Genomic DNA, 18174 nt, shown 5'->3' with positions numbered 1-18174 from the left:
GGTGTGGGAGCTGCAGGCGTTGACGAGACCGGCTCCGACAGCTGCTGTAACGCTGCCGGGAGGAAAGAGCCCCAGCAGCATAGCCTGGGCGGCGACCGAGGGGAGAGCTCTGCTGCGGCAAGGCAGCCCAGCCCTGCCCCTCACGAGGCGGGAAAGGTGCTGGGGGTCTGCCCGTAATACATCCCACAGGGGAATTCAGACCGTGTCACCGGGAATGCATCACCTTTGTACGCAAATGGAGCCAGAAAGCTCACTTCTTGAGCAGACACCCTGATCTGGAAACTTGGGGAAAGTTCTGATGTGAGCTTTGTGCGCTGGGGCCCCGTCTGCTTTTTTTAAAACTTACTTTTAACTGTGGCCTCGTAGGCTGGGGACTAGCTTTTGTTCAGCATCCTCCCTTGGGAATCTTCTCCTGCTGCATCTTCCAGAGGTGGCCAGAGGTGCACCTCCTCGCTGCCATGTCTTGCTCATGACAGTGGGGATTTCGGAGCAGGACCCAGAGGAGCAAAACCGCCCCAGAGAAAGGGACCGCCACACACGTACGTGAGGCAGCAGAGGAGCAGCAGGGTGCCAGGGAGGATGAACGGGAGTGCCTGTGGGAAGTTCTCGTACAGGTGAGAACACACGTCGCTCAGATAGTCCGCCAGCCAGGACCAGCGGACGCCTGCGGAAGAGACGTGTCCTAGTGACTGCAAGGAAGTGATGGGAGAGGGACGTGAGCCAGGGCCCACCCTCCCAGGAGATCTTTGTGGGACAGGCAGTGGTCAGGGCTGCTCGCCTCGGGGGGTTTGCTGGTGGCAGACCCAGGGATGTTCAATCCTGACTCAGATTTCACACACCCGATGCTGCCAAAAAGAACCCCTCTGATCCCAGAAGCTCTTTTGAGTCTTGCAGCAAAACTCCCTACTGGGGAGAGCGGAGGGACACTAGAAACCCTCCTTTTTCTTAGATCCGAGTGTATTTTGAGGCAGGGCCAGGCCTTCTTCCCTGTGCTGGTGTGCAGCATCCAGCCCCGTTCACTACACACGCACGCACGCACGCACACCTGCGCGCGCGCCACTGCCCTCGCTCTGGAGCCACCGTAAGGAACTTCAGCCCCGGGACAAAGCCAGTGCCCTCTGTGCAAACCGGTTTTACTTGCGTGCACAGCAAGCGGAGGAGCGAGCCTGGTCGTGCAGCCACATACACGGAGGACAAGAGGATCATTTGGGGCAGCACAAAGAGTGTTCCCTGGTTGGGGCTGCTGGGTGCCTTTTCTGCTGCAGGCTGAGGCCAACAGGGTGGACAGGGAGCCCCCAGATCACGAGGGGCAGTGTGCCCACCCCTCCGGTGCTGGAAAACTTCATCCTTCCCAAGGAACTGCGTGGAAAACTCCAGCCCCCTGGGCTGAAGTTCCTGCAGTGCTCTCCAGCCCAGGACTGCCCCGTAGGGCTAGCTGCCCACCCCTTTCTCCTCCACAGCAGGTAAGTCAAGTGGATAGGGATGAAGAGGCAGAAACCCATGGCTCTGCCGCTCAGAGGCGGCTGGGGTGGGCAGTCAGGGCTGCTCGGGGCAGGCTCCTCCCGTCAGTCCCTCTCCTGCGGCAGCTGTTGCGCACTTATGTGGGATCACCTGGCTGGAGTCTTCTGCATCATCCACATGTAGCTCCAGATCCACTTCTGGCCCTGTCCTCAGCCTCACACTGCCCAGCCGGGAGGTGGCCTTGGGCTTTGTTGAGGGACTTATGCCGCCTGCCAGGAATTATGCCACTCTCAACAGGGCTTAGCCCTCGGTTCCTGCTCAAAGAAGACAAGTCGCCAATCAATCCACCGAGTAAATAAGTGGCATATTTATCTGACATGCAGAGCAGCTCCAGCTGGGTGCCTCAAAGAGGGATGCCCAACAAAGACGCCCCTGGGCAATTATACCCTTACAGTCCAAGTTCCTCGCTCCTCACGCAACAGTTCTGACCAGTAGTAGTATTAGGGTCTGGGGTCTTCCCGTTCTTCGCTGGGTCCCTTTGTTGCCTCTAGGCAGGCTGTTTCTTCTCTTCTCTCTAAGGTTGCTGCGTCAGCTGACAACGGTAGCGGCCTTTCTTGCTTCCTGATCTTCCAGCTCGAACCAGCTCTGGGGCCTTCTTTTACTTAACTAGGTAAAAGTTCAGCGTATCTGGATGCAAGTTCACAGCTTGCAGCCTAAGGCTTCAGCAATTTAGCTACTAATGCTAAGCAAGTTATACGAAGCAAGTTCTGTGTAAGTAGTACACCAAATCGTACGACAGGCTTGCAGTGACGGTAGAAGATCAGGGCAGTCAGCACCAGGAGCAGAAGAAAGACAGCTATGAGGGCCACGTTTTGCAGCTGGGCATGGTGGGACCTGTGGCCCAGGCTTCGTCTGCAGGGTTCCCTGGAAGGCCTGTAAAATCAGATTAGGATGAGAAAATACTCGAGTAGGCCGGGGGCCTAGAAAAGTCCCGGGGTGCCTGACTGCATTCAGCACCAACAGACATGCCCAGTAGGCTGGAGGATGCTGCTTGGATGCTCCCCTAGCCCTGCCCGGCTGACCCAAGAAGGATCTGCAGAGCACTTTGGAGCATCCTTACCCAGCGGCTGAGGCAGCCTGGGAGGAGGAGTACCCATCGAGAGCAAGCCTTGCGTCTCCTGGAGAAAGCGGGCTGCCGGGAGAGTACAGACATACAGTGGGATGGGGGGCATGGCTTTGAAAGGTGCTGCCCCGAGCACGTCCGGGAAGCAGGACGCCTTGGCTCCAGGCTCCTCTTGCACTCACAGGCTAGAAACAGGCTGGTAACAGTGTTGGGTAGGAGGCAAGAGGTACAGAGAGCAGAGAGAAGGCCTGCAATTAATCGTGGAACACGTAGTAGGAGGGAGAAATGTGACAAGAGTCACCTGACAGACAGAAAAGGGAAGTCTAGGTCTGTTCATTCTCTCTTGGTTCCATAGGGGGAAACCGAGGTGCAGGAGGTGGTGAGCCGCTTGGCCCTAGCTCCACGGCTGAGCTGGGAGTTAAGCTGTGCTTTCCCGAGTCCGCTTCGCTCCCTGTCGGCCACGGCCCCTGCTCAGGTGCTCTCTTCAGCATGCTGCTGCCTGTTTCTGTTATGTGCTGGCAACTTTTTCCGAAAATGGTGCCCGTCTGCCCAGCTGCAATACCTGCATACATCTCCCACGTCTGGCTCAGGTGGGGGCTGCATACGGGGGCCTCTCCATCCAGCACAGGAGAAGCCAGATTCCGAGGCGGCCCTGGCCCATGGCTCATCTGGCTGGGGCTCAGCATTGAAACACTTTGCACACTTTGGATTGCAAAATAATCTCTGCTTGGGCCATGCTGGAAAGGGAGGGCAGGGATGTGTTTTGTCTTCCTGGAGACACCAGATAGCTTCGTGATCACTGGATCCCCCAGCCCAGGCAATCCTAGCAGCCGAGCCACGAGAAAGAGTAAGATCCCCAGCGCCCGGGTGTTGGGAAGTGGCTTGCTGAAAAAGGACATGGGCCTGTGGAAAAGTTGTGCGAGCAGAGTTCTGTGTGAAAGAATGTCAGTTTGAGCAACAAGACTAGGCCTTGGCTGAAAATAGCTGGCTTTACTGATATTGGGAGAAAAACAACAGCTGGTCTCGCTGTTATCAGGAGAAAGACGGGGACGGTGTGACCTTGGCATAACTTCATAAGTAACTTTTGAAGAAGTTCCCATGAGAAAGTTACGGAACACGCATAGCTGCAAATCACAAGTGGGTGTGTTTTAGCAATGAATAAACATTAGCAATGTACCAATCATATTAGGACTAGTAGGCATAATTATCGCAAACTGTATAAATATGAGCTATCCGTGCAAATAAAGTTGAATCACTTCTATCACTCATATTGGGTCGACTTATGTGCATTCCTCTGCCGCTCCAACAAATGGCGCCCGAACGGGGACCGAAGAAAGGGGAATTGGAGCGACGGACACTGAGAAGCACCGGTAGCAGCGACCGGGGGGCAAAAGATTAACCGAACGCTGATCGTCTTGGTTGGTGTGTTAACTCTCGTGCCTGGACCGTCCAAAAGGGGTTCGCCGTCAGTGAGGGCTACTGGAAAAAGGCTGCAAAGACTTTTTAACCGAGGTGCCTTAATCAAGGTAGCACCAAGGAGTATCAAGAAGCCGGCCGGCAATGGATCAAGAGGTAGCCCTAAAATTATTACTGTGCTTTTTAGAAAAGCGGGGGGTAAATTGCGTTAAGCAAGTTTTGGGATTAGTTGCTTTAGGTCGTGTTAAGGGATGCTTTAAGAATCCGGATTTATTATTTGAGGAGAGTTTAGATTAGGAGACGTATTATGGGATATGGTAACTGACGATGATAAATCAGCTAAAAAACTAATGAAGCAAGGACAGAAACCTTTCAATTAGTGTGGGTACAGCTTCTGAGCTTAGTACCTGGAATGCTATCGGAACCTCCCTATGGGATGAAATTAGTGACGGGTCTAAAGAAGTTAAAGATCTTGCAACTTTATGGAAATTGATTAAGACAACTCTGTAAAAAATGAAAGCAGATCGTAAAGCGTCTGCGTCTGCTTTTGCTGCTCTCTCTCTCCAACCGCAAGTGAAAGGGAAAAGCGGGGAGAAAAACATAATGCAGCGAGAGAGACTTTTTGGAGCTTGTTCGCCTATTCTTGTGCCCTTGACTTCTGCTCCACTCCCTGGGACTGCCGATATTAATCAGCCATCCGACAGTTCCCAAGCCTCCCTAACCGTACGATTAAAGGAAACCCTACAGAATCAGGGAGTGAGTAAAAATCTGCCTACGAAAAACCAGCCCTCAGATACCACCGTTCAACATGAACAAATTATACCTAGCATACACCCTGATTCAAATAATGCAAACAAGGACTTGGCTACTCTAATAATAGAACAAAAAGAGACAATGTTAGAATTGTTAAAGGAAATGGGGAAAAGAGACGGGGAAACCAACTGCACCCGTGATAGACGCGGAGCCGCCTGTAATAGCCGCTGCAGAAGAAAGGCAGAGACATTGGAGGGGTGTAATAACAGATGCCATTATAGAAGGGACTATGCTCTAAGCATTCCCAGTTATTGCATCAAATGGACAGAAAAAATGGGAGGTGTTTGACTGGAAGGTCATTGAGAAATTAAGGAATGCTGTGAGTCAGTACGGAATCAAATCTGCGTTAACTCACCAAATACTGCAATTCATTTTTTCTGCTGATACGCTGATACCTCAAGATATTAAACAGCTAGCACAGTTGATTTTGACACCCGCCCGAATGTTAGTGTTTTTCTGGCAGTGGGAGAAGCTCTGTGATAGGGAACAAGCAACATCACGACAACAAACAGATCCCCTATGGGGAGTAACCACGCAGATGCCGATGGGTACCGGACCCTTCGCATCAGGGAACGCTCAATTACAATGTGTCACTGAGGTTCATCATCTATCACAGATCTTGGCGTATCAAGCTTTTCTTACCGTACCAGACAATATGTACAGCCATGCTTTTACCCAGGTGAAACAGGAGAATACAATTTATGACCACCCTGACATGAACGAGGGCATGAAAGAAAACATGTTCAAAATACTCGCTTTTGAAAATGCTACTGAAAAGACACGCAAAGCATTGTGTAATTTGCCGAAAAATGCAGACATCGTTGATATGATAGAATACACGGATCGATCAGTGGACTCACAGAAAGTAGCCTATGCTGCCACAGCTCTCCAAGGAGCTACAAAGAAACACAAGGCCAGTAAGACACCCTTGGTCAAGTGTTCTAACTGTGGCAAACGTGGACACATTAGGAGCAAATGTACAGGTACTGTTAACAGTAAGTGCTGCAACAAGTGTAAGAAAGATAACCATACCACCAAGAATACAGGAAGAAGGGAAACTTTACACCGACTGCGAAGGCCCCTCGCGCGACGACACGAATGCAAGGGGCTTGAGCTGCCAGCCCTCAGGCAGCCTCGCAACCACCAGATCCGCCACCACAGGAAGCTCCGGAGTGGATGTGGAAACCGCAGTCAACATAAAGGGACCATTGGGGTTTGGACTTAGTGCATTTTTAATGGGGCAATCTTCAACAGCTCTAGAAGGAATTCTGGTGCTCCCAGGGCTTATTGATGCAGATTATTGTGGGACTGTGAAAATTATGATTCATGTTGTAATCCCTCCTGTTTCTATTCCTAAAGGTACCAGAATAGCACAATTAGTTCCATTCAGGTCGTGTGTTCCAAACCCGGGTGAAGTACAACGTGGAGATGGTGGATTCGGCTCCACAGGGAAACCGCAGGTATACTTTGCCATGGACACAACAAGAGGTAAACCAGAAAAGGTAGTGCAATTGGAAGGGCCCAATGGAGTTGTCGTCAAGAAACCGATGACAATCAATACAGGAGCTGATGTTACGATTATTTTATGATGCATTTGGCCTCCATCATGGCCATCGATCAATCCAAACTTTGGTATTGCAGGGATAGGGGGCACACAAGCCACCTTAGTAAGTCAGCTACCGATTACATTTGTGTTCCCCGATGGTGAACACATTACGACGTGTCCGTATGTCATGACTACCCCAACTGAATTGTTTGGCCTCGTAGGCCATGATTTATTGAGCCAAATGAAGGCAATGTTCCTTTTTAGGTGACGCATCCTTTTTAGGAGCGGTCACTGAGGGGTAGCCGATTCTGAAAATTAACTGGAAAACAGATGAACCTGTTTGGATTGATCAGTAGCTGCTAAATTCTGAAAGGCTACTAAAAATACAAGGGTTAGTTGAGGACCAGTTGAGAGCGGGACAAGTTGTTCCTTCTACTAGTCCATGGAATACATCAATATTTACCATTCCCAAGAAAAGTGGGAAGCGGAGACTGTTACATGATCTCAGAGCTGTGAATGTGGTGACGCACAGTATGGGAGCCCTGCAGCCAGGTTTGCCATCTCCAGTTATGCTTCCAGAAGAATGGGATTTGTTAATTATAAATTTAAAAGATTGCACCCAGATGGCGCTGAACGGTTCGCCTTTTCGGTAACATCAATTAACAAGGCAGATCCCTATAAGAGATACCATTGGGTCGTGTTACCGCAATGAATGCGCAATTCCCCCACGATGCGTCAGGTGTATGTGGCCTGGGCATCAGAGCCTGTAAGAAAGCAGTTACCTCAGTAACTTGCCACAGGATGAGATTTTAACTCAATTGCAGGACATCTTAAGCCATCGCAGAGTAATAATCACTCCTGAAAAGGTGCAAAAGGCAGCACCTTGGAAGTATTTGGGGTGGCACATAAATGCTAGCAATGTTAAACCTCAGAAGGTTCAAATAACATGAGAAATTTCAATGTTACATGATGTCCAGAAGCTTGTGGGAGATATCCAGTGGGTGCGGAATCTTTGCGGTATCACTAATGGCGATATGACCCCTCTGGTAGAACTCTTGGGTATGAGAACACTGTGCAGATGAGAAATGGGAAATGACAGAGCTGACCAATTGGTTGCAGCGCCACGGGAGCCTCCTCCAGGGAATCGTTTTCAACAAAGCACGGCAATCATATGCGTTCTTGCACCAACCCGCTAGGATGTTAACAAAGCAATTTGACTTACCACTTACTGATGCCCAAGGTATCGTTAAAGCATGCCCTGATTGTCAAAAGGAAGGGCTGGGCTTGGGCCGTGGGCTTAACCGATGAGGTCTTTTGCCATTGCAGTTGTGGCAAATGGATGTCACCCATGTCACGTGGTTTGGTGCAAAGCGTTCTGTGCACGTGTGTATTGATACCTATCCTGCTGCCATGTGGGCCACGGCACGAACTGGAGAAAAGGCCTTACATATTGAATGACATCTTCACGCTTCTTTTGCAGTACTGGGTGTGCCTAAAGAAATTAAGACGGACAACGGCCCAGCCTACGGTTCTACACGATTTGCTCGATTTTGTAATTTGTGGGGAATTCATCATGGTACCGGTATTCTACATCTTCCCACAGGACAGGCTATTATCGAATGGGCCAACCAAACCCTAAAAGAACATGCTGCAAAAACAAAAAGGGGGAACCCAGGGCTTACTCCCAGAGGAACGATTGGCCAAAGACTTATTTGTGCTAAATTATCTTAGATTGACAGGTGATCACAAAGACCCACCAATGGTAGTGCATCATGTTCTTTTACAGGCAGAAAGGACGCAACAAAGTACAGGAATCATGGTAATGTATAAGGACCCAGAATCCGGGAAATGGTGCGGATCAGCAGAAGTAAAACTTACTGGGAGATCCCGGCTAAGTGGGTCAAGCCATGGCTTCGCACTGATGCTGGACCCAGAATTGTCCCAATGGCAACTGGCACGGCACCGGCGGGTGCTGAAGCCACTGATCCGACAGATTCTAACTAATAGAGTATTACTAGCGGACACTGAGTCCTTCAGACAGGTTTTTAGAACAGCGTGCCTTATTGTATATAGAACTTGCTTTAGGTAAAAAGTGTGTTAAGCATAATTTGATTAAACATAGCGTGATTACAGGAAGACAGTGTGGGGTAAATGTAAAAGTTAGTTAAAGCCAAAATTAGGGGTAAGGTCTATTTCCATTAATAACCTGGGAACAAGTTTGATTGTGTTTCCACAGATACAGGCCCACGACGGACTCCTGTTCGATTTGCACGACCATCATCATCTGGAGCATCATAGATGATGTGGCAATATGAATACCACCTCAGCCAAAAACTAATGTATAGGTCACCTTGGCTAACATAACAGGTCAAGATTCTCTGCGCATCGCAACTGTATCGTAAAGCCCACGAACCAATAGACAAGATGGCTATGACTCGTGCAGCGCGCCTGGCCAGCGAGCGCATGCGTCATAGATTGCAACCGAGGCGGACTTTTGGCACCCGCTGGCCACGTGTGCTAAAACCCGTTCCTCTGCAAATGTATAAATACCGGGATTTTCCGAAGAGCATCGGGCTGGTGTACGGCGAGGCCGTCGTTGCCTCTGTGGGGATGCCCACGGAAAGCTGGCACCTACCGATTGCTGGGCTGAGTTCGTGGAGCAAGATGGCACAAGAATGTATGGATGGTTCATTTTCCTCATAGTCCTCATGGTCTGGGTCATTAGGGGTAACAGGTTGGGTCAAAGAATTATGGGCATTATTGTAGTTACTGTGATTGTAGCTATTGTAATAGTTTTACCTTGTTCAGCTTATTAAGGAAAATGGCATCCCAAGTTATTAAGCAAGCCTGGATTGCTCAAAAACAAAAAGAGGGAGAAAGATTTAAACAGAGACCTACAGTGGATTCAACCTTGTTTTGGTATTACAAATACAGACTTACAGCCGCTGCTGGATTTATTGAGGGGCAGCGATAGCTTAACTTCTACAAGACAACTAAGTGCACCGGGATGGCAAGCCTTGGCAGCAATTGGACAAAAAAAAGAAGTCACATCATCCATGTCTGGCAGATACGTTCCTGATTTACCCATAAATTTGAAACCTTATGCTGAGATTGATATGGAACACACTGACTGTAGTAAGCAGCATGACAGTGACACCGGTGATTGATCCACATCGGTTAACGCCATGGGACAGTAAGAATGTTTGGGTGTCACTAGCTAAAGCTATTAATCAAATCTCTTTTTGTGTGTCATTGGCATTACCTGAACAGTCTTTTATTCTTATGTATTTTATTCTTACGTATAATGTTGTTTTTACTGTGCTTAATTAGTTGTGTTCACAGATCTTTGCAAAGGGCAATACAGCAGGTGTTAAAATTTTACCTCAATCTATACACAAACAAACAGATTGGCTGGAGAAACATACACAAAGATCCAGCAAGAAACTAGTTGGTTTGATGGGGTGTTAGAGTCAATATTTGGCGGGATAACACCACGGCTAATGTCATTGATTAAGGAAGCCTTACGATGGTTGGGTATATTGATATTAATCTGTGTAATAGTTAAAATTGCTTATGGGTGCATGATAAAAGGAGTCTCAAAGGTGACACACCAAGCTCTACTCGCACAAAAAGAAAAAGGGGGAATTGTTGGGAAGTGGCTTGCTGAAAAAGGACATGGGCCTGTGGAAAAGTTGTGCGAGCAGAGTTCTGTGTGAAAGAATGTCAGTTTGAGCAACAAGACTAGGCCTTGGCTGAAAATAGCTGGCTTTACTGATATTGGGAGAAAAACAACAGCTGGTCTCGCTGTTATCAGGAGAAAGACAGGGACGGTGTGACCTGATCTTCCAGCTCGAACCAGCTCTGGGGCCTTCTTTTACTTAACTAGGTAAAAGTTCAGCGTATCTGGATGCAAGTTCACAGCTTGCAGCCTAAGGCTTCAGCAATTTAGCTACTAATGCTAAGCAAGTTATACGAAGCAAGTTCTGTGTAAGTAGTACACCAAATCGTACGACAGGCTTGCAGTGACGGTAGAAGATCAGGGCAGTCAGCACCAGGAGCAGAAGAAAGACAGCTATGAGGGCCACGTTTTGCAGCTGGGCATGGTGGGACCTGTGGCCCAGGCTTCGTCTGCAGGGTTCCCTGGAAGGCCTGTAAAATCAGATTAGGATGAGAAAATACTCGAGTAGGCCGGGGGCCTAGAAAAGTCCCGGGGTGCCTGACTGCATTCAGCACCAACAGACATGCCCAGTAGGCTGGAGGATGCTGCTTGGATGCTCCCCTAGCCCTGCCCGGCTGACCCAAGAAGGATCTGCAGAGCACTTTGGAGCATCCTTACCCAGCGGCTGAGGCAGCCTGGGAGGAGGAGTACCCATCGAGAGCAAGCCTTGCGTCTCCTGGAGAAAGCGGGCTGCCGGGAGAGTACAGACATACAGTGGGATGGGGGGCATGGCTTTGAAAGGTGCTGCCCCGAGCACGTCCGGGAAGCAGGACGCCTTGGCTCCAGGCTCCTCTTGCACTCACAGGCTAGAAACAGGCTGGTAACAGTGTTGGGTAGGAGGCAAGAGGTACAGAGAGCAGAGAGAAGGCCTGCAATTAATCGTGGAACACGTAGTAGGAGGGAGAAATGTGACAAGAGTCACCTGACAGACAGAAAAGGGAAGTCTAGGTCTGTTCATTCTCTCTTGGTTCCATAGGGGGAAACCGAGGTGCAGGAGGTGGTGAGCCGCTTGGCCCTAGCTCCACGGCTGAGCTGGGAGTTAAGCTGTGCTTTCCCGAGTCCGCTTCGCTCCCTGTCGGCCACGGCCCCTGCTCAGGTGCTCTCTTCAGCATGCTGCTGCCTGTTTCTGTTATGTGCTGGCAACTTTTTCCGAAAATGGTGCCCGTCTGCCCAGCTGCAATACCTGCATACATCTCCCACGTCTGGCTCAGGTGGGGGCTGCATACGGGGGCCTCTCCATCCAGCACAGGAGAAGCCAGATTCCGAGGCGGCCCTGGCCCATGGCTCATCTGGCTGGGGCTCAGCATTGAAACACTTTGCACACTTTGGATTGCAAAATAATCTCTGCTTGGGCCATGCTGGAAAGGGAGGGCAGGGATGTGTTTTGTCTTCCTGGAGACACCAGATAGCTTCGTGATCACTGGATCCCCCAGCCCAGGCAATCCTAGCAGCCGAGCCACGAGAAAGAGTAAGATCCCCAGCGCCCGGGAGGATTCGGCCAGGCAGCCCCTGCCGCAGCAGGGCTCTTTGCGGGGTGGTGAGCAAGGCAGGGCATCCCCTGGCCGAGAGGCAGAGGGCTTTGTGCCGGCCCAGCCCTTCCCCTGCGCAGAAACGTCTGCGGCTTGGGGGAGGCTGTGATGCATCTCAGGTCTGCATCGCGCTAGGAGGAAACGGCGCCTGGTCTCCATTCCCCACAAGCTAAATGTCAAGAGGCGCTTCCAGTAATGGACACCAGAGCTTGGCAGGCTCGGACACGTCTGCCCACCTGCCCACAGCCCCTTCCCAGTGCTTTCGCTCAGCACAGCCACCCCTTCACTGCTTCCCGGGCGGCTGAAGAACGGCCTGGAGCTGCTCAGGGCTGGTTGGTGGACACTGCTCGGTCACCTGCAGAAGATTTCAGCCCTGTTTCTTCTTTGAAAATGATCCAGAGGGGACTCCGGTGCACGCAGCTTTCTCTCCAACCTAACCCTGTGTCACCGGACAAGTGTGCCACAACACGGCAGCCTGTTTCTGGAGGCGGGATGAGCCCGAGCATCCACTGGTACAGGCAGGGACCGTGTCCCTGCTTCACCAAGCAGAGCTGGGTCCCAGCCCTGAGAGACAAGGCAGCAGCCAGGACCATACGGAGCAGCCAGTCCTGTGTGGCTGGCTACACCGGCATCTGAGCCAGCTCCTGGGTGGGCCTGTGGTCCTCACCAACTTTGTGTTGCCAAAACCCCCTGCTCTTGACCAATCCCCTCACCCTGATGGGTACTTAAGCTTCAGGTGGTCAGGCCCAGCCTGGTCTGCAGTGGCAGCCATGGGCAGAAGGTGCAGATGTCTGCCCTTGTCCAAGGGCATCAGCCTGGGGGACCGGGCCAGTTCCTCAGCGAGTGCGTGCAGGTCTCTGTCTACAGCCCAGCTGCTGTTTGGGGCTGAGCCGACGTCTCGGCTCTGTTCTCTCTGCCATCAGGCCCTTCACCATGCCCGGGATGCTCCTCTGCCCTGCTGGTCCGGAGACTGCAGCCAGCTGTCCTTGTGCAGCATTGGCCACTGCGCTCAGAAGAGATGTAGTTAGTTGCCTTGGAGCTGAGGAAGGTTGCCTTGAGAAGGGCCCAAGGTGGCAGGTTTTGGCCTCCCAGGCTGAAGGCTACCCTGCCTCAGGCAGGCATGCTCCCCTTTGAGAAGCTTATGGCTCCAACTCTTCTCTTCAGGCCCCACTTACCAGGCAGCCCCTCCTCACATCTGTGCCTGGTGATTGTCAGAGTGCAATCAAGCCAAAGGGTGATTGCATCTCCTGATTGGTGCTGTAATGTAATCGCTGCCAGGGCCACTGCAAAGGCTCCTTGTACAGCAGCGTGGAGCCCAGCAGCTGCATGAGGCTTTTTCAGCCCTCTCTCACTTGAGACACCAGCTTCTCATCTCCGCTGGGTGCGGGTTCCCAGACAGGTCACGTCACCGGGCTGATCCGCAGCATGTGTCCCTGCTTCCTCCGGACACAGGCCGTGGAGGGGAGCGTCTGTGTGCACCACAGCCAGCCCAGCGCACCCGAGGGCGGGCAGGAGCTGGGTGGCTCACAGCAGCCATTCCTCGCACAACCACCCTGCCTCATGGCCGGGCCCTGGGGTCCCCACCACGACCCTCCCCTGGTGCTGCCGTGCTGCCGGCAGAGCTCTCCTCAGAGCTGCCCCAGGCCACATCTCGTAGGCATGAGCAGAGACTACCTGACTCTGATGGGGTGCCGTGGGAATCCACAAGCCAATCGCTGGCTGTTGATGGGCTGGCACACCTACCCTGCCCATCCCAGTGTGATGGCAGCCAGCACCTGGCTGATCCCCACCATTTTCCAGGACCCCCTCATAACCCTGCTTCTAACCCCATGGCAGCTACCAGAGGTGTTTGTCTGGCTGCCTGGTTCCCCTGCCACAGAGGGAGGACTCACAGCGCTGAGGATGGGCTGGTGCAGGATCTGACAAGCCAGCAGCAATGACAATGCTGCCACTGCCATGCAGGAGAGGCGTGGTGCCCAGGTCCACAGCCTGCTGGGCTCTCCAGGCCCTTGTGAGGTAGCCATTGTTCTGGAAGGTCTCCACCCCATGAGAGGCATGAGGTAGGAGCCAGTGCTATTCCTGGGAGGGGAAACATCTGCCACTGTTTGGGGCAGGTGCCAGGGAGGGAGCAGCCACCAGTTGTGGGAAGATAGGTCTGGCCCATGACACACCTTTCTGGGGATCATGGCAAGGCGGCAGCTCATCCAGCAGTCAAGATCCCATCAGAGTTCCTGGGAGCCACAGGCACCTACAGAACTCAAATGAGCAAGCAAGGAGGGCTTGCTCAAGGCAGCCTTGGAAAGCAGGATGATGGCACTCAGCCATGGCAGCAGGGGCATTATGGGAAGGAGATTAAGGGAAGTGGAGGACCAAAGCCCAGTGCCGAGTCAGGTTGAGCAAGTGCTGCCTCCCATGAGGCACCGATCCCCACCGATTGTGAAATGGACGCCGGGGCCTGGAGCAGGGCCTCCTCCCCCAGCCTTTATCTTTGCTGCTTCCTCCTCCACTAGGACTGTGACCAGGCAGTGGGAGCTCGTGCAAAACGAAGCTGAGAAGCTCTGGGGCTAATTAATTACTAGCTGCTGGTAATGCTGACTTAACCCCCAGGGACTCCAAGACTGGAGCAGAGAGAAAGTGCAGAGAGATCCTGGAAAATTACTGTTTAATTCTTCAGCATTATACTGGAAAATTACTGTTTAATTCTTCAGCGTTATGTCTGACTATATGGCATCTGGTAGATGAGGGACAGGAAGAGGCTGATAACGAGTCAGTCACCGTGACAGCTCTGCAGGCCTTCTCCTCCCCGGCAGCAGGGTTGGCCAGGGCCCTGAAGGGCTGGCTCTGGCCCTGGTGAGAGTTAGTGTCTGGTTGGATGCAGGTCCTTGGGCCAGCACTGCCCATGTCTGGCCCTGCAGCCATCAGTACTCCTGCTGAGTGTCACAGCCAAGGAACTCTATCCGCAGGGCAATATGGTTGTGCCACTGGCGAGGGTGTATCCTCACATAGCGGGCAAAGAGCGGGGGCTCCAGGCTATTCATCACTGTGCTGGTGTGGTCTTGGTTTGCCTTGAAAATCTGGAGAGGAGAGAGAAATCAGGGGTGTGCTCTCCTCTGCTGGTACAGTAAGCCTATGACTTGAAGACATGATCAACACAATCACCACTTGGGAACACTTTAGGGTGGAAAAAGCACAGCCCAGCTCACTGCTCTTGCAAAAAAATCCCGTGAGCATGTTTGCTGCCAAGGGCTGTGCTTGCTGCCCTAGGCATGGCCATGGTCTGTCTCTGGCCATGGAGCAGCTCAGCCTACCTTCTCCTTGCCATCCTGCAGGACTGGGCTCCAGTGCTTGCCGTTCTGGCTGCTGGAGACAGCAAACTCCTTCACAAACATGTGGGTGAAGACAGCTTTGGCACCTTGGGTTATGACTGCAGTTACTTTCTTGGTTACTTCAAAGTCCACTTGCAACCACTCACTGGGGCTGTTGCTCTGGGGAAGGACAGACTTCCTTCAGACCTTCAGCAACAATGAGAAAGACATGTACATTGCAGCAGAAGCCAAACTGGCCCTACACATAGGCCTGGGCTTCACCTGCCCTACCAGGAGTCTGGCTGGAGCTGCTGGGTGCTAAATCAATGCAGCAAATCTTCTGCCTGTGTGCAGGCAGCTTGCACAGTGCACGTGTCTGTACACACTCCTCATGCGGCCCTGGCTAGGAGAGGTTGCAAGTACCCTGCCTGCTAAGATCCCACCTGCCTGCCCATGCCCCAGCTGCCTGCCTGGGGATCTCCTTGCATGGGCTACCTTTGGCCTCCATGCGTTGGTCCTCCCCTGCAGGTTCAGGCGGGCCTGTGAGGGTGACCAGCTGGAGAAGAGGTTGGTGCTGTAGGAGGACGCGGAGATGCGCTGGTTAGGGATCCCTCTGTTCTCCATTCCTAGGGGCACAGAGCAGCCTGGAAGAGAAGAGTGATGCTTGTCAGAGGGAAGAACAGCCCCATCACAGAGATGCCTTCTGGCTGTTCACTGCCCCAGCCACCCTCCGTGCACTTTCCCTGGTTACAGGTTCTCCTGTGCCTTGCTGCAGTGTCATGGCACGGCTCAGGGCCCCTGTGTGCAGCATGGCTCTGGCTGGGGAGTGCCAAACTACACCTGCCACTAGTCCCACCTTCTTTTCTGGCTGGGGAGTGCCAAACTACACCTGCCACTAGTCCCACCTTCTTTTCTGCCTGGCAATTTTATCTAGGAGGAATGTGAAGAATTTGTGCATCTGCCAGGACGTAAGGAGAATCTGCCTCCAGGGGAAGAACAAGAATACCTGGCAGGGAGACACCCTGCACATGGTGTGATCAGGTGTGCATGTGCACAGCTGCCTCAGAGCCGGCTGGCAGTCTTGTGGCATGGGGCAACAGCACAGCCGCTGCCGCTTGTAGCTGCTGGAGGGTCTGCCCTGCTAGTGTGTGAAGCTAAAGAAAGGATGCCAGAGCACCACTGCCCCAGGTCACACTGTGGGCCAGAGCAGTCTTGCCTTGGAGTGGAGGAAAAGCCAATAGTGTCTGTCTCTGCTTGTTCCATGGTCCCCCAGACTGAGGCAGCAGCTCCCCAGCTATCAGCTTAGCTGCTGCTGGAGGTTTCTGGTGGTTCAGGAAAAAGTGGTGGTGAGAGCTGGCCCGGTGTTCTCCCTCTGGTATTGCTATCTCAAAGACCATAACGAAATTTTCCAGCTTTGTTTCCCCAACACCTTAATGCCATCTCCAGCCTCCTCCTTCCCCCTCCACAACTGCCTGGGGAGTCCTGAAACACAGGGAGCTGGCACTCAGCACCCCACTGGATCAGGCCCCGGCTTTGGTGCTTGGTATCTGGAGGTGGGACATACTGTTCAGATCGCAGCCGATGAGCTCCATACGCAGTGTGGTCTGGATGCTGTAGTGGGTGGGGTTAATGCGGATGTACCGGGCTATGATTGGAGGGTTGAAGTGATTTTCTTTCACTCCGGTTGCATCCACATTTGCAAAGAACAGCTGCAAGGAAAGGGAGAAAAAGGATTGTTGTACCAATGGAAAGAGAGCTAAACAGGACAAGGATTAGTGGGGAGAACATTTCTGTCTGACACTTCTGTATTTTATCACCATCCTTACAAGAGAACGGCAGCTCAGGGAAATGATTTGAGATGTGATTCAGACCAAATAAGTGTGAATGGGCCACATCAGGGTGAACCACTGAGAAACAGGAGGAGGAGAAACTTAGGGTCTGTGCAAATGAACATGTTTTTATATTTTCACCAAACAGAGGGGAGAAAAAGAAGAAAAAAAAAGTCAGTCCTGGGACTTTTGAAGCTGGGAAAGGTTCTGGCCACAGCTGGAGTACATGATGGAGGCTTTTCTGGATACTTTTCTTCTCCTGCTGGAATGATCAGCTTATGCATATTTAGGTTGTGGGTTTTTTCTAATGAGTCGAGATCCTACAAATCATTGGCATCTGCACAATGTTTTTAGAAAGCCAAATTTGCCTTTGGGGTCAAATAAGATATTCAGGCAAAATCTTATGCCTAGCTTTAAGTAACATGCAACATAACATTAAGTGGTGGATCTTACAGCCACCTGGGATCGTGGAAAGAAATAGCTCAGTCAATTTAAAATGAGACAGATGGACACAGACAGCAAGTCCCTTGCAGGATTCAGTCATCCTGGCAGAGAATGCTCACTGTTCCTGCCCTAACCAAATATCTCAGGGGCTCAGGACATCTCTGTCTTGTATACAGAGCTCCCTAGCCCTCATCACCCCAAGAAACTGTACTCTGGGAAGATACTCTCCTCAAGACACATTCGCCTTACCATCTGGGTGCTAGTGGCATTCCCCTTGTATTTCCTCCACCTTTGCCCATCAAGGCTGTAGAAGACAACAAACTGGGAGATGTAAAGGCTGGAGAACTTTTGATGGGCCCCTTGGGTTTTTATGCCATGAATAATCATGAGATGCAAAAGGTCCACCTGAGGAACAAAAGTTAGGGATTCATTTCTGATGGAAAACCCGAGCCATGTTCAGGCAATGCACTATAAACTCACAGAACTTACTTAGTCATGATAAAACTGCTCACAGATTATGAAACTAGTTAAAACAGTCGTTCATAAGGGCACAAGTCAGCCACAGCTAGGAGAGGGCAGGGAAGAGCTGTTTGGAGAGGTGAGCTGTTCTCACCCGGTCTTGGGGGGATTTTTGCACAATCCAATGCTGCAGCTGGACCATCAAGTGATTCCTCTGCTGCACTGAGGATGGATCTGGGTGTCAGGCCAGCAGCAACCATGGCCAGACCAACTGCTATTAGGATCTCAGAGCTCCCGTCCCAGAGGGGAAGCAAGGGAAATAGCAGGACACAGATGGGGAGACACTGGCCATCTGCGCAGGTCCTTCTGCACAGTGCATCAGCCATGAGCATGCCCTTGCAATGCCCTCAGCAGTGCCTCCAGCCACAGGGCCCCTCTTACCTGGATCCAGGCGTTGCTGCGGTCAGTGCTCCAAGCATTGATGGAGCCGGTGTTATGCAGCCTGGCCAGGTAAGGAGCCCACTGCCCTGC

General features: G+C 51.9%; 2 protein-coding genes across 5 annotated transcripts in view; one reads left to right on the top strand and one right to left on the bottom strand.

Annotated features, from left to right (window-relative positions):
- The window catches only part of TRMT2B (tRNA methyltransferase 2 homolog B), a 233711-nt gene that overhangs the window by 34377 nt on the left and 181160 nt on the right, over nt 1–18174 (top strand). The gene's annotated exons all lie outside the window — the stretch shown is intronic.
- Nucleotides 14264–18174, bottom strand: part of F8 (coagulation factor VIII) — a 28359-nt gene continuing 24448 nt past the window's right edge. For 3 of the 4 annotated variants that reach the window (XM_049827690.1, XM_049827691.1, XM_049827692.1), the window contains 6 exons: nt 18085–18170; nt 17434–17589; nt 16476–16620; nt 15407–15555; nt 14915–15091; nt 14264–14680 (listed from right to left, as the gene is read on the bottom strand). In XM_049827690.1, coding sequence (XP_049683647.1) covers nt 14525–14680; nt 14915–15091; nt 15407–15555; nt 16476–16620; nt 17434–17589; nt 18085–18170 — 869 coding nt within the window. In that variant the 3' untranslated portion in view covers nt 14264–14524. Of the gene's footprint in view, nt 14681–14914; nt 15119–15406; nt 15556–16475; nt 16621–17433; nt 17590–18084; nt 18171–18174 lie in introns of those variants that run through there. The other variant, XM_049827693.1, reaches the window with a different exon arrangement.

Source organism: Accipiter gentilis, chromosome 24 (assembly GCF_929443795.1).
Source record: "Accipiter gentilis chromosome 24, bAccGen1.1, whole genome shotgun sequence".
Taxonomy (NCBI): Eukaryota; Metazoa; Chordata; class Aves; order Accipitriformes; family Accipitridae; genus Astur; species Astur gentilis.
This window is presented reverse-complemented; position numbering and strand designations above follow the sequence as displayed.